The 14,065-nt window shown below is 39.5% G+C and overlaps 2 protein-coding genes across 3 annotated transcripts in view; one reads left to right on the plus strand and one right to left on the minus strand.

Annotated features, from left to right (window-relative positions):
- LOC101847611 overlaps nt 1-1,227 on the minus strand; it is a 63,174-nt gene extending 61,947 nt beyond the window's left edge. Inside the window, exon 1 of one of the 2 annotated variants that reach the window (XM_005108135.3) lies at nt 1,135-1,227. The gene's annotated coding sequence lies outside the window, so the exon portion shown is untranslated. The remainder of the gene's footprint in view (nt 1-1,134) is intronic. The other variant, XM_005108136.3, reaches the window with a different exon arrangement.
- Nucleotides 933-10,262, plus strand: LOC101847371. The gene is made up of 2 exons (XM_013087950.2): nt 933-1,397; nt 8,792-10,262. Exon 2 carries the CDS (start codon nt 8,815-8,817, stop codon nt 9,760-9,762), a length of 948 nt encoding a protein of 315 aa, XP_012943404.1. The 5' UTR covers nt 933-1,397; nt 8,792-8,814; the 3' UTR covers nt 9,763-10,262.
- Nucleotides 10,263-14,065: the final 3,803 nt, after the last annotated feature.

Raw genomic sequence — 14,065 nt, forward strand, 5'->3', positions numbered from 1 at the left:
TGACAGTCTAGCCGTCCTTAAGTACGGCTAGCCTGGTTGTCTACCCGTACTTAGAAGTCTTAAGTTCGGCTAGCCAAAAAGTCTAGCTGTACTTAAGTACGGCTACACTGCCAGTCTAGCCGTACTTATATAAATCTTAGGCCCTATTAACATATTTAGAAAACAGGAGGTTTAAAATACATGCACTGTCATTAAGGCACCTGGTTTAGTCTCAAATACAAATACTTTAGGAGGACATTTAGGTACTGCAAACTACAAATGTATATAGATCTAGATCTAGATCTAGATCTAGATCTATTTACAATTCAGTAGGCCTATTTTTTTCAGTCTCGCCATCATATTACATTGACATTGACGATTTAGTTGTTCGAGGCTCTAAGTAGAGCCTGTTCAACTATCTGGTAATGAACAACAATAATGAATAATGCATGGCGTGTAGGCTAGATCTAGACAAATCAGTTTTGGAAGGTGGGGTTTAAATAGTTGGGAGATCTTTCCAGATTCCAGTATTCGTCCACACGTCTCTTAAATGTGTCCACGTTTGGAGCTGACACCACTGATTCGGAAAGATTGTTCCAATTAGATCTAGATCTAGATATAGATCTAGATAAATCTAGATTCTAGATCTAGTATTAAAACCCTTTCTCAAGAAAGTCATTTTTAAGTACGGCTAGATATCTAGATTAGATCTAGAGATTAGATTCTAGATCTAGATCTAGCCTCTTCCTTTAAAACCCTATCTCGCCGGCCTCAGCCTCAGTCAAATGCAAAATCATCAGAACATTCTTCTGTGCTATCAACGATTTTGCATAAAACTTAATACTGTTCAAAAAGGTTTCGACACAGGTTACGTAATTGAATCCTCTCCAAGTACAACCCTCAACATTTCCCTGCTACAGGTGGTCAGCCCCATTCATTCAAACAAAATGGGCTTTAAATCATTCATTCGAGGAAGAGAGCAGAGAGACGAACTTCAAGTTGAGACCGATTCTCTTCTCGACATTCAACGAGCCATCAAAGTTTGTGAGGACCCATATCCACATTAATGTTCTATAGCCTAGTAAGGCATGTATTTGGAAGGGTTGATATAGATCTAGATCTAGAATCTCAAACAAAAAGTGACAACATACTTACAGTTCACCGGCGTTAGTCTCGAAAGTAGTAGAAGTACAACGTACACATCTGTCACTAAGAGCCAAGGATAGAAAACGTTTCGTCCACAAGGAAAACTCCTCTCTCTGTTTTTAATAAATCAACGCGCCGGAAACTTTGTCGAAACGAGGCTACCGGATAGAGGAATGTTTACCGTGGTTACGCTGAAATGATCAGCGAACACGTCTAATTTCCGATAACTTACTGAAAACAACGACGTGCTTGGGACGTATCTTTCACTGCAGGTAGTGCTCTCATGAAAATTTTAAATGTTTTTTTCATATGCTGCTTTGCTTCCCAAAAATTATTCATGTCCTTTTCATTTGCTAAATCTAGATCTAGATCTAGATCTAGATCTAGAAATCTAGCTGCAATCATATATTGATATATTGACCCTAATACTAATACACAATATGATTTACTAAAGAATATGAGTGAAATTCAAGAGCAAGCGTTCAATGTTCAAGACAAAAGAAAGAGAAAAGGGAAGTGAATGATTTAATTTGGGACGGGCGGAGGTGGGGCAACAACATTCAAAGTAGCAGTAGCCTATGTGCAGCGTGTTTTCGTACTGGGCTACATGGTAGACACGACAAGTAGGCCTAGGCCTAGTTTAGCATTCACTCATGTCATAGCGGGGAAGAGGAAGAGGAAGGTGGGGTGGGATGGGGGGTTGCGTGAGACTATTGATAGTGACTGACTGGCAGTTTCTTGCCCCTACCTCACTTGGCCTACGAAAGTTCGTCCCGGGACAGACCCGGCTGACGTTTGAAACCTTTGAACTTGAGTGTAATGTACCGCACCTATTTTTGGGACGTGACATTTTTGTTGCATTGAGTCCCGAGCAGTTGTGAATTGCTACAACATGGGTGGGACAGTATGACCCAATACAGTAGTCTCCGCCTAAGATCCCGGTGCTCGGAAACAAGGAAATGCGGGATCTTAGGCGAACCGGGATCTTAACCGATGAACCCAGGGAAGAATCTATGGTGACCCATGCTAAGGCTCACATAGGTAAAATGGTCTCCATCCACTCTAAAATGAACTGACATGGACGCTTGGTGGGTTTATGATGTATAGCGAGCAAAGAGTGAACCTTGATGACCTATCACAGTGCATAGTGGGATGAGGCGTGCCATTTTCACTTTTTATCCTATCATGAGTCTCAAGATCTACGCGTATCCAGCTGCCCCTCCCCCTTACCTGTCAAAAATTTATAGCTTTCCATCTCTAACCGAGTTTCCGGCCCCCCTCCCCCCCCTCCCCCAACTGCCTTTGTCGTTACACACCATAACGTTGTGAACACACCAATTAAAATTCAGTCAGTCTCGCAAATTCAGGAGTAGTGACAACTTCTACAATGGTCAAGGAAGAGTTCACAGTTCAATGTGATCCCGCCTGGAGGGAACGTGTAGGCCCTGCCCACCCAGTGAGTGATGTAAGTTTAGGGGGAGAGCTCAAGTGTGAGTGCGATGAACGTGTCGGTCAGTTCACACCCTGGTGTGATCTGGTCTGGGGCAAACATTGTATCTCTTCATTGAGTTTTATAATGTGTGTGTGATCACATTCACGATAGTGGCTGATCTTTGACGCGACGGACAGTTTTTTTATCTCAACTTTTCACTCTTGGTTGATCGGCTGTCCCGCCCGCGGTTTTGTTCCGCAAATTATGATCTGAAATGCGGGATCTTAGCCAAATGTAGACCTTCAGAGTGAATCAGAGTGGGATCTTAGGGGTGACTTTGTATAGTAAAAATTCTGTTTTCTTAAAACAGCGGTATCTTAAGCGAACCGGGATCGTAAGCGGTGGGATCTTAGGCGGAGACTACTGTACTGTTTTCTCTTTCTCTTTTTTCTAATACGAAGCAACAGAGCACAGGTACATGCAACCTCAATTCATCCACCTTGAAGACACAGTCTTGAATCTACATGTATCAATTAGGCCTAGTGCACGCCAAATTCAAATAGTGAAAAAAACCCATAAGTATAACAAAACTCACAAAAATTAATTTGACTTGGTAATCGGGCATTAAATTGGGTTCCCCGCGTAATTTTTGCTAATTTTGGGTTGCTGATCGCGAAAATCTTATTATTTCTTAAATTTGGCCAATATTTAAGAAATTTTTGAAATGCATTTTTAACTCCGCCTATGCCAACTTCAAAGAAGCCGCCTTATGCGTCGGATCAGTCCTGTCCTGGTGCGGTGTCTGTTTTGAAGCGAAAAAAAGGCCTATCCCACGACAGGACTGTAATAGTGCGGTAGAGATTTAGATTCTTGCCTCGATTCTCGTAGTCTAGGCTAGGAACCAAGCTAAAAAAAAGGAGACGGGAGGCATCGACCCTGGGCGGACTCGAAGCTTAGAGTCTGTGAACAAGATCGATTCTTTGAGTCCTCATTTGGACTCAAAAGAATGGATCCCAGAGTCGATCTTGCCCTGGCCTACAAACGAGGTCTAAAATCAACGTAGGCTCGACCGTGTGCAAATAAAATTAGTTCTTATTCGCATACCCGGTGTGAATTATATTAATTAATAATAATAATAATAATAATAGATAGCATTTGTATAGCGCATATCCCCGCTCAACAGCAGGCTCTATGCGCTTTACACTATATTATTACCCCAGCAGACCATAGAACACTCCGAAACATTCTCAGCTTCCCAGGAAGCATACAGTGCGAGCAGCCGATTAAGCGCTCAAACACTAACAAACTGACAAGATCTTTCGCTGTCTATAGCCGGGTACCTATTCCCACCTGGGTGAAGTGAGGAAAATTCGTGTAAAGTGCCTTTCCCAAGGACACAACGTTGGGCCCTTGACGGGATTCGAACCCACGACCTTACGGTTGCGAGTCCGAGAGCCTAACCACTAGGCCACCGGTGTTAATAAAATGAAATCTTATGGGCACACCCGGTGTGAATAATCACTTCCTTTCCGGATAGACGTTGATTTGTGCATATAAAACATCTTAAGAAAATTGCAAAGCGTCAATTAAACAATTTTAAGGGGAGATCACGTACAGTCCCGGAAAAATTTTCTAAACAAAGGACTTTAATTCACTTTCTTATAATTGTACAAGAAGTTTATAGGTAAGTAGAATGTAATCTAGTAAGGGTGAATTTGTTAATTTTTTTCTGAAAAATAGGTCTCTGCATGTGACGTGCATCTTGGAATTTCAAACCAGTTTCTTAGTGCAGTAAAGATTTCAAAGAAAAATGTTGAAACTGCAGCCTGAAATTTGGCACACAAGTGCAAACCTATATGGACTGTGGATCTGTGTAAGGATTTTGATCTATCTTTAAAAATAGAAAAGTGTGCCCAAAGTCAATGGACCCCCGAGAGTCAGTTGACGAAATTTTGGGGTGTTAGTTACGGAATATTCCCAATTTCCTTACATAGATCCCCAGAATTGATCTTACAGCACTTAACTGTATGCCAGATTCGAAACTTCTAGCTTCCGTAGTTTTTGAAAACTCCTTCCAAGGAGGTACTTATGTCAAAAAGCAGATTTTGAGAAAAACAGAAGAACAGGAATTTTATTAAAGATTTTCAGTTCAATGTGCACTTTTCAAACAGCCTTTTAGGTAATTTAGGATGTTTTTTCAACAGTTTTGTCATTGTGACCCGATAGAACAGATGTTAAAGGATGTTTTTTCGGTTTTTTTAAAAAGCGATATTTTAAAAACTTTTATCACCAACTCGGGTCTCCCCTTAATCTATAAGTCTCTATGCATAAATGTTTGCCGTGGTTGGAAGTCAAATTATGGAGAAATTCTAGGGGGCATGTCAAACTCCCACCCCCAGATTTTTATACCCAAGGTTGTTAAGTTCCCCTCCGCAGAGGAATTGTGTGCGCAGAATCACTACACAAAATAAATGCGGTTTTAGAGTGGGCCATGGACGAGACTTCGGAAACATCGCTATTCTCACTAAACTATTGATCAATGTTAGTAGAAAGTTTAAACATTTAAATTGTTACATGATCACATGATATGTCGTGTGAGGCTTATACTGCTGTGTTTTTGCTGCCTCACTGTCCGAAACCTTGCGTCAGCTGTGAAAGAAATATTCTTTTTTTTATGGTGTATTCCCTTTAGTTTGCAATTATAACATGTCGTAAATGGTGCACCTATCTTTTTTCGAAAACTATTTGACTGTGCTTTAGGGTGTCTATTATGTACCAAATTCATAAAATTAAACCTAGCTTTCATGTCTGTTTCATGAACATGTTTCCTACACAACAATCTGATCATGCCAAGAACATGGCATATGAACAAAATCTACCCGAAAAGACTGGCTTTCTGGATTCTATTGTGAAAATGGTGCTGTTCCTGTGGAACCTAAGAAACCTGACTTTGTTGTCATCGAGCTTGGGATTATAGGGAAGTGTGTCCACCTCGTTGGGAAAATGGTGTCAGAGAGAGACGAAGAGAGTGACTCTGAATTATGTCTTACCAAGGAAAATCGGATATGACTGTAAGTGCTTTCATCCATCCACCTTTGGAAGATTTGGGCGTTGTAAAATGAGAACAATTCTCCCACCTTTGATTCGAGGCTTATATCAAAGAAGTCAAACCGCTCTTATGCCTATATAGGTTTGCAGTTAAAATGGAAACCCTTGCATTGAATTCCCTAAAGCATTTTGAATTTCATCCTCAGAAGATCAAAAGCTCTTTTTAAAAAGAAAATTCTTAGTAACTGTTTTTAATCTGAAGCCTATGTTTCATTTAGATGTTTTCATTTGGTTGTGGCATAACTCCCACCCCCCAGAACATCAGAAAACTATAACTTCATGTCATTTGAGGTAGTGAATCTCTGATTTATTGTCCCTCTCCATCCTGATGTAATGAGGAGCCATATGAATGCCCCTCAAACATTCCATGTTCAAGAACAAATATGCCTTGATTCGAACCAGAGTTCATCGCTCAGAAAAAAATAGGGATAATAACATAGCAAATGGAGCACCATCCTGAATGCTGCGCTCTCTCCAAATCCAGATGTTGACAGACTCTGAAACGAATAGGAAAAAGTATTTTTCAGCTCTTTTTATTGCTGCAAAAGCTAGCTTGTTTATTAGGGGCACCACTAAGCTCTGCTTCACAATGGAAAAGGGAGATTTCAAATCAACACATACACATATGCAGACTGGTAGAGATATGGTTAGATCACTGTTTTCTACTATATCCAGTGAGTGTGAAATGTGTCACAACACGGTGGAATCAGGCACTCGTCAATTTGCTGGAACGTGGAGATATTAGTATTATCTGAAAACTTTTCCATTTGCCTTGCTATCTGTGAAAAAAATACCCTTCTATCTGGAATAGAAGTCAGTATATTTGCGATTGAAGATTATGGGAATATCCTGGTCTCAGGGGTTAAATTAGGGAAAAAATGGCGGCCAAAGTTTGGTAACTTAATTCTATAGCTTGAGAGTCCTTAAAAACTAAAATTTACATATTTTGTTCCTTTAATCAACGTCTCTCAGTGAAATTCACAGGCAAATGGGCTTTTATATGGACATTGAAAGTATTGAGCCTAGAAACAAAATTTTGGTAAAAATTGCCAAACTTTAGAAAAAATACCTTTTTCTTCGATTTCAATATTTTGACGAGCACCTGATTTCACCGCGATGCCTCGCATTACACTTTCACACTTCAAACGAAAGGTAACAGTATGGATGTATGCTGTGCCAGAGTGTTGCCTCTGAAAAATAATATTTGATACATTAGACACACTGTCCAAAATCATTCCTCTTCATCCGAAGTATCCCTCATGTTTACACAAAATGTCTCCTGCGGAGTGGGGAGGTTTCTGACATGGTAGGGTACCACAGATCTTATATTCTGGCGGTAAAACATGATTATGTATGAAGCTGATGTCACTAGTTATGATGCCGAATGGCTTATGATAATGGTGAAACCTTTTTCTTTGGCTTGAATTGTTCCTGAACGGAGCAGTGGCGCCAAATGTGAAAAGTGTCATAAAAGCCTCCTCTCTCTGCCCCCTATGTGGTAGTAAAATCCAAATCATTCCTGAATTATCTAAATTTGAATAAAACGTTATTATCATCAATACCTTTCCCCCCTAGCAGGGTATAGGCCACATACAAGCTTCTTCCACTTATCTCTGTCCTGGGCCATCCTTCCAGGCTCGTTCCAAGTGAGCTTCATCTCTCTATGTCCCTTTCCACACATCTCCTCCATGTTTCTCATGGCCTACCCCTGCCTCGGGCTCCCTGTGAATAAAACGTTAAAAAGTGGAAATATTTCAATTTACGTCTCGCTCGTGCATGTCCTTCCAGATCGGTTCTCCATTTTCTGACTTAATTTTTCATAGTCATTAGCTCTCTCTCTAGCCTACTCAAGCCTGCTGGCCATATGAGACTACATATGATCCTCTCAATATCAATTGTCGTATTGTTAAGCCGTACATTTTTTTTTTTCCAGAAAAGCCAACCGACGTTTTGAAAATAAAAAGCTAGTAACATAAAATATCAAATGTTGCTTAACAAAACCCACTTGTCCCCCCCCCCCCCCCCCAAAAAAGCGCCATATTATATTTTGTACAGTTGGGAGAATGAAATGTCTCCTTTTTTAGTTAATGAAGTTGATTTTGTAAGGTAATCCTTGAAAAGGCTTTAGTATGCTGATGTACGTATGACAAGCACATATCTTCATTATATTCATAGAATTTTCATCCTCATCATTGTAGTAGCCTACATTGACTGATGTATGAAGATGTACAGCAGAAGGACAAACAGATGCTCTGTTGATCAAAAGTGGAGAATTTGATGTTTCTGGTGTACTTAATTTTTTCCCTCAGTATTATCTGAAACATTTATTTTACTAATCTAGCCTTCTTTAGCCTATTATTGTCACATGCTCTTTTTCATGAAAAAGCTGGCCTATCTGAATCGATATATGTTATGCTTCAATTATACTAACTCATCTATATCAGATCGCAGAGCAGTAGGCCTACGTTTATATCGAAAATCTGAAAATTATCTGAATAAAGATGGTCACAGGCATCCATGCTTGAGTTTGTTTTCAACTTTCTCTTCAAAACTTACTGCCCTTATTAAAACATGAAGAATAGAAATAGAGCAAGTAAGTTGAGAAATAATGAGAAGCCAAGACTCATTCTTGTATCGCTGAAGCTAAAACAATGGACAAAATTCCACATGATCCACCCTATTTAGTATGATACAAAGCTAGTTGAGAGCCATTGTATAATTTACAGATGGATGATTGTTTAAAGCTATAACTTCTTTTATTTTTGTAACTCTATGATAAGTCAATACAAACTAACAGAAAATTATAATGTGGTTAGTTGTTGTAGTTTTTTAAATGAAAATCTGAACGACGATGGCTTTGCATGCAGAACAGCCAAGTGCATGTAAGTTCATTTTTCAGAATGTGCGAAGAATTGCATAAATAAAGTGAAAATGATCACTTTGTCACCAGGGCATGAAGTGTTTATGTTGCTAGATTTCATGCCTTATGGAGGATGATTCAAGAAAAGAGACGTAGGTACGAAATAGAGAAAAGTGAAAATCTCGTACATGGCCAGCTTTTACCTGACAATGTTGATACAGGCCTTCACCTTCTAGATGTTTATGATTTTTTTCTTATATTTTCAGATATCGTAAGGAAAGAAAAGAAAATGCAAAAACAAACTGGAAATCCATATCCTGGGTTTGATGAGACAGGCCACTACTATGAACCTCGGCCTGCCCCAAGAGTCCGGCCTGAAGCAGAGGAGATCGCATCCAGAAACAAAGGAAGTATCGATTTGTTTAATTCTGAAAAGCACACACACGTCATTCCTCCTCCGCATTCTCCCCGTTGTCCAACTGGAGAAGCCCGGCAAAATTATGAGGTTTCTCGTACTGGCCATGTTGGGAATTTATTAGGGGGTAAAGGACCAGCCCCCCCTGTTGCTGTTTCACCTGCTCCGAGAGTGACTGTGCAAAGTGAGGATATTGCAGAGGCTCATAAAGGTGGCCCTATGAATAAACTGTTGACCAATTATGGACATAACCGACCCTCTCCTCGCCCTCTCGCTAGAGTGAAGCCAGAGGCGGAGGAAACGGCAGACATGAGCAAGGGAGGGAGAATGAACTCTCTTATGCACAATCCATCGGAGATGCATGAGACCCCGAGGAATGCTCCCAGAGTCAAACGTGAGGCTGAGGTAACAGCTGAGTATGGGAAAGGTGCAAGTATGTCAAAAATCATGGGACGTTATGGCGAAACTCCTCGATCTACACGAGCTGTTCCTCGTGTGAAACCTGAAGCTGAAAACACTGCGAAGCTTGATCAAGGCGTCCAGATGGACGGACTGTTTCACAAGTATGGCAACCAGCCGCAATCTGCCAGGCCCGCTCCCAAAGTAAAGAATGGCCATGAAATAGCGAACCTGGACAAAGGGGGCCGCATGTCTAAACTCATGCACGAGGGGAACAAACTTCCATCTGATCCCAAACCCCCACCTCGAGCCGCGTCATCTGCTGGGAGGAAAAACATCAAAAAGTCCAGGGGAAACATCAGCAACATATTTGCTGAAACCTCTAAATGGCAGATTGTTCCAACTCCAGGAGTGAGAAATTAAGTAAGCAATCTTTTTAAATATAGGTTCTACTCCAGTTTAGTGCATATTTTTTGGTCATTTGTCTGTATCTTGTCTTGACCTGGTACTGATCCTGAAGGGTGTTTGTACCTTCTGGCATGTACAGGCGTGAGCTTTCAGCATCCAGGACAGATATACTTATGTTTACGTGATGGGTATGCAAATGATAAAAATTTGAAGGGAAGAGAGCCTCCTAGGCTGGGGAAACTTCTAAGGAATGATAAAGGGGCTGTTGTGCTTCATTTAATTGGCAACACGGTGCAAGTTGAATGTCTATGTTCCCATTATGTATAAATGAGTGTGCGCATGTTTTTATGTATGTTTGTTTGCAAATCTACCAGCAGATTTGTCATTTAATTCTTTCACGCCATTTTCAGATTTTTCTCATTGGGGATACGGTGTCAGTGGACATTGATTTCTGATCTCAACCAAAGATAGTTCATAACAAGATGGTCCACTCAGCCAAAAAAGTGTCCGCCGGAAGTCCGCTCTTTGCTTCAGATGACGCTGCAGTCTGTTTTGAAGCTCTCTTTCGTTTTTCCAGAAGAAAAATAGGAATAGCACCTCCTTGCATGCACAGATCGACTGCTGTTCATCAGCAGTTCTGGTTCGTTCAGTGCGGAGTTTTAGGTGTTTTAATTTTAATGACCTCTCGCCTTTCATTCTAAAGTAAATTTAAACGAAAAAAACAGTCACCCCTTCCTCCGGAAGAGGTGTTTTTTTTCAGCGTAACCATTTTTTAAAAGTGTTTTTCCGAAATTTGAATTCTTATTTATTCAAAAACTTGTTAGTTTCACTTTGATTTTTTTAACACAAATAGGGCAACTGTGTTCACGAAGGGTGCGCATTTGCGAAGAGGGCGCCACCGAATTTTGAGGACACTTTTTTAATAGGCTCAAAGAGAGAAGTGGTCCCTCTTGTTATGTAGACTCTTTGTCTCAACATATTATATCTGAATGTGAAAAATTTTGTACGGTTTGTGCGCATGTTTTCTGTTATTTTATACTTGCTCAACAATTGATTGTGATACCGTTACCTTTATTTTAAAGTGTTAACACGGACATGTCACACTGCCAAATTTGATTAAAATAAGTGTATGATGGTAGGCCTATTTAGAAAAGACCGCATGAAGTTAACTTGCTTCTCCTGCTCGTCTTTTTCACTACAGCTGTTGTTGCTTGTGGCAAAAAAATAGTATTGCTTTGTGGGTATATTCAGTGTTGGGGCATAGTGAAGGGCTGAAGGGCTTTCCCCCGTCCCCAAACTCTTTCCATATGTGAATGAATGTTTTTTTTAGAATAAACAAACAGTTGAAACTGATACGACTGCTTTAAAATCTTCCACCCCCAGTTGCATGCAGTGAACACACACATTTACTAGTTTATCCAGTCACTGCTGTCTCTGCTTACAACAATTGTGACTTAACAGCCAATCAAATGTCTTTAGGCTCAGAGCAAATGATGAGTCTGTTCCCAAAATCCGTTCTTTATAAAACGCTTCTTGTAATAAGGTAAAAGATTTTTAAAAGAACTTGTGAAAACTGTATGTAGAAAAGAGAGCTCATGCTCTGCAAGTCCTGACAATGAGGTAAAATTTTATGACACGCTTTCTTCACAGATCCAGAAACCAACAGGCTCATTAGGTCCTCATTAGGAACGTCTTGCTTTCTACGACTACACGCACACATAGACAAAACCTCTGAGCCAAGTAAATCTTACCTTTGCCCTCAGCTTACCCTCATTTTTAGCTCCACCCACATTTTGGAACCACCCACAGCCACACTCAGAATGTTATACTAGTTTCAGTTGCTTGTGTAGGTGTGCAAGCACATTTACATTTGTTTATGAGTTTTTGTGTATTTTGAAGTGTGTGGGTGCATTTTTATGTAGGCAACTAGATGAGGAGAAATATCAATTAAAATTTTATCTTTTTATTTTGGTTAGTGATACACCATGTCATTTGAATATGTGGGAATGGAATATGAAATCAGAAAGTATTGCTTGTGAACATGATATAATGGGATTGTTTATTTATTTCCCTGAATTATCATAACACTGACAGTGCTAAATATGTTTTAAATTGCCTTACCTTCAAAGATATATTTTACCTTGGTTTAAGCGGAATGTTTATGTTATTGTTGTACATGACTGTTATTGCTATGATTTTCTGTACACTGCAAATATACATTTGTATGGAATTGAACTGCATTCCTGCTCAAAGCGGAGCACACCAATACATTAGCAAACTCTGTATTGGGGGGGGGGGGATTGTGTTGTTGTTCTTTTAAACTGTCAGATAGTTTCAGAAATGTGGCTTTCCCATTTGTACTGTTACTATTCAAAGTTCAAAGTGTCACCATATGTCCCCCTATAGAAAAGCATAGGTTAAAAGGATGTAAAATAAATGCGCAGTGAGAGCCTTTGAATGTTGCCATTGAAAATTAATTAAACGAGATGGGCTATGAGTTTTCATGATCAGTTTAGGTCTACTTCGTTTCTGTCAGTACGGTAGGGGCTTTCGCCCTCTTCCTCTCTCCTTTTTCTATCTTCCCCTCAAAGGAGTAGGCCAAGTTATTTCTCTGCTAACCTTTTTTAGTGCAGTCAGTTTCTGGGCATGTTTGAGTTAATTTTTCCACTGACAAAACTGATCTTTTTCATTGCTATTAGTTACACTTTCCTGTTTCAGATACCGGTAATTTGTTGATTCTGCCTTATCTTTTCTTCTTTTTTTTTTTACGTCTTACACTTTTGCTTTGTCTTTTTATCTTTTTTCATTTGTCTGGCTTGAGGTGTTTTACTACATATTGTATATGGTATATTCAATAAGTGCAATAATTTTGCATGTAGACTCCATCCAATTAATTGCCTCCTATGTCTAGTGATTCTTTTCATGTGTTGCGGAGTTGGCAACTACAGTAACTGTTTAAATATTTCTCTTTTGTTATATTAAATATAAAATGGTATCTGCTGTGTTATAGTATACTTTCTTTAATTAAGCCTTTATAATAATTCTGCAATTTCTTTCCTTTACCAGTAATATAAGTCTTTGCAGTGAAAGGAATACCAGGAAGAGCAACCAGTTCAAACAAGTTGCCGCTAATAATTCATGCAATACATATTTATGTACCTGATAAGACTTTCACTTTAAGACAACTGTACATATTGTAGATCATACTGTAAATAAGTAAATCAGAGGTCTGTTTGCATACTTACTTTAATTGTAAGATCAATGAAATGTGTTTTTATATATTGGGTGTCTCCACCTTTTTGCTGTCTTGCTGAGAAACCTATGTAAGAATCATAACTTCAACTGTGGAAAGAATGTAAAAATGAAGGGTGGAGAGGGCTTCCCTTGCTGGTGGTGGGACCCACAGTAGTTTGTGTCTGTGCTTGGTACCTTTCAGCAATTTCAAACTCCTGTCTATCATGCAGACACAGACATTGTTCTTCAAAGCAGGGTTCATTATATTATATACAATATTATGTGTACTTTTACAATAGCAGCTCATTGTACTTTTATACTGAGGTAAAACCACTTACCCCTTTCCACTTTCATATTCATCCTCTATTTATATATATTCTTGTATTTAATCAGTGACTCAGTCAGAGCTGGTCCTTTGCTGTGACCCAGTGACTGCTGTGACGGTTCTGTAGGGAAAAAAAGCCAGTTTCAGGCTAAACCCAGAGGGGATGCTTTAAAGTATAAAAAAGCAAGCATCAGAGAGGAAGCTTTAATAATATTCCTCACACCGTGTCTTGTTTACACACTTAAGAAACATGACACACTGTACAGGACTATGTGAGGAAAATTACTACCGCCAGCGGTGCTTTTTTGCCCGCATTAGCTTTTTATAGCATCGTCTATTATTTTTCTGTGTTATTCAGTTTTACCACAATCACAGCCCACTACTGTTTCCTGATCCTTTCCAACGTAGCTGTGACCCCAAAATGATCCGAGAATTTGAGCTTTAAGCTAAACCCTTTAAAATGGGTGGCTATAATCTTACTTTTCCAAATACACTTGTAATTTCTATGTTAAGCTTAGAATCATAATACACCTTTATAGTGCCTCTTCCACAATTGCCATGCTGAGATAAGAGACAATTCTATGTCAATTTATGCTCACATTTTTATAAGGTACAATCTTGAAGATCTTGAAGAGCAGGGATTTAAGTCTCTGACTGGATATGATAAGTACTGCTTCTGTTCTTTTCCTTGAATTTATTGTTCTTGTCTGTCTGTCTGTCTGTCTGTCTGTCTGTCTGTCTGTCTGTCTGTCTGTCTGT

This window comes from Aplysia californica, unplaced genomic scaffold, assembly GCF_000002075.1.
Source record: "Aplysia californica isolate F4 #8 unplaced genomic scaffold, AplCal3.0 scaffold00663, whole genome shotgun sequence".
Lineage (NCBI taxonomy): Eukaryota > Metazoa > Mollusca > Gastropoda > Aplysiida > Aplysiidae > Aplysia > Aplysia californica.

Bases quoted from the DNA above. Each gene is read 5' to 3' on its own strand.
- LOC101847371 (XM_013087950.2), top strand. From the start codon at position 8,815: ATGCAAAAACAAACTGGAAATCCATATCCTGGGTTTGATGAGACAGGC.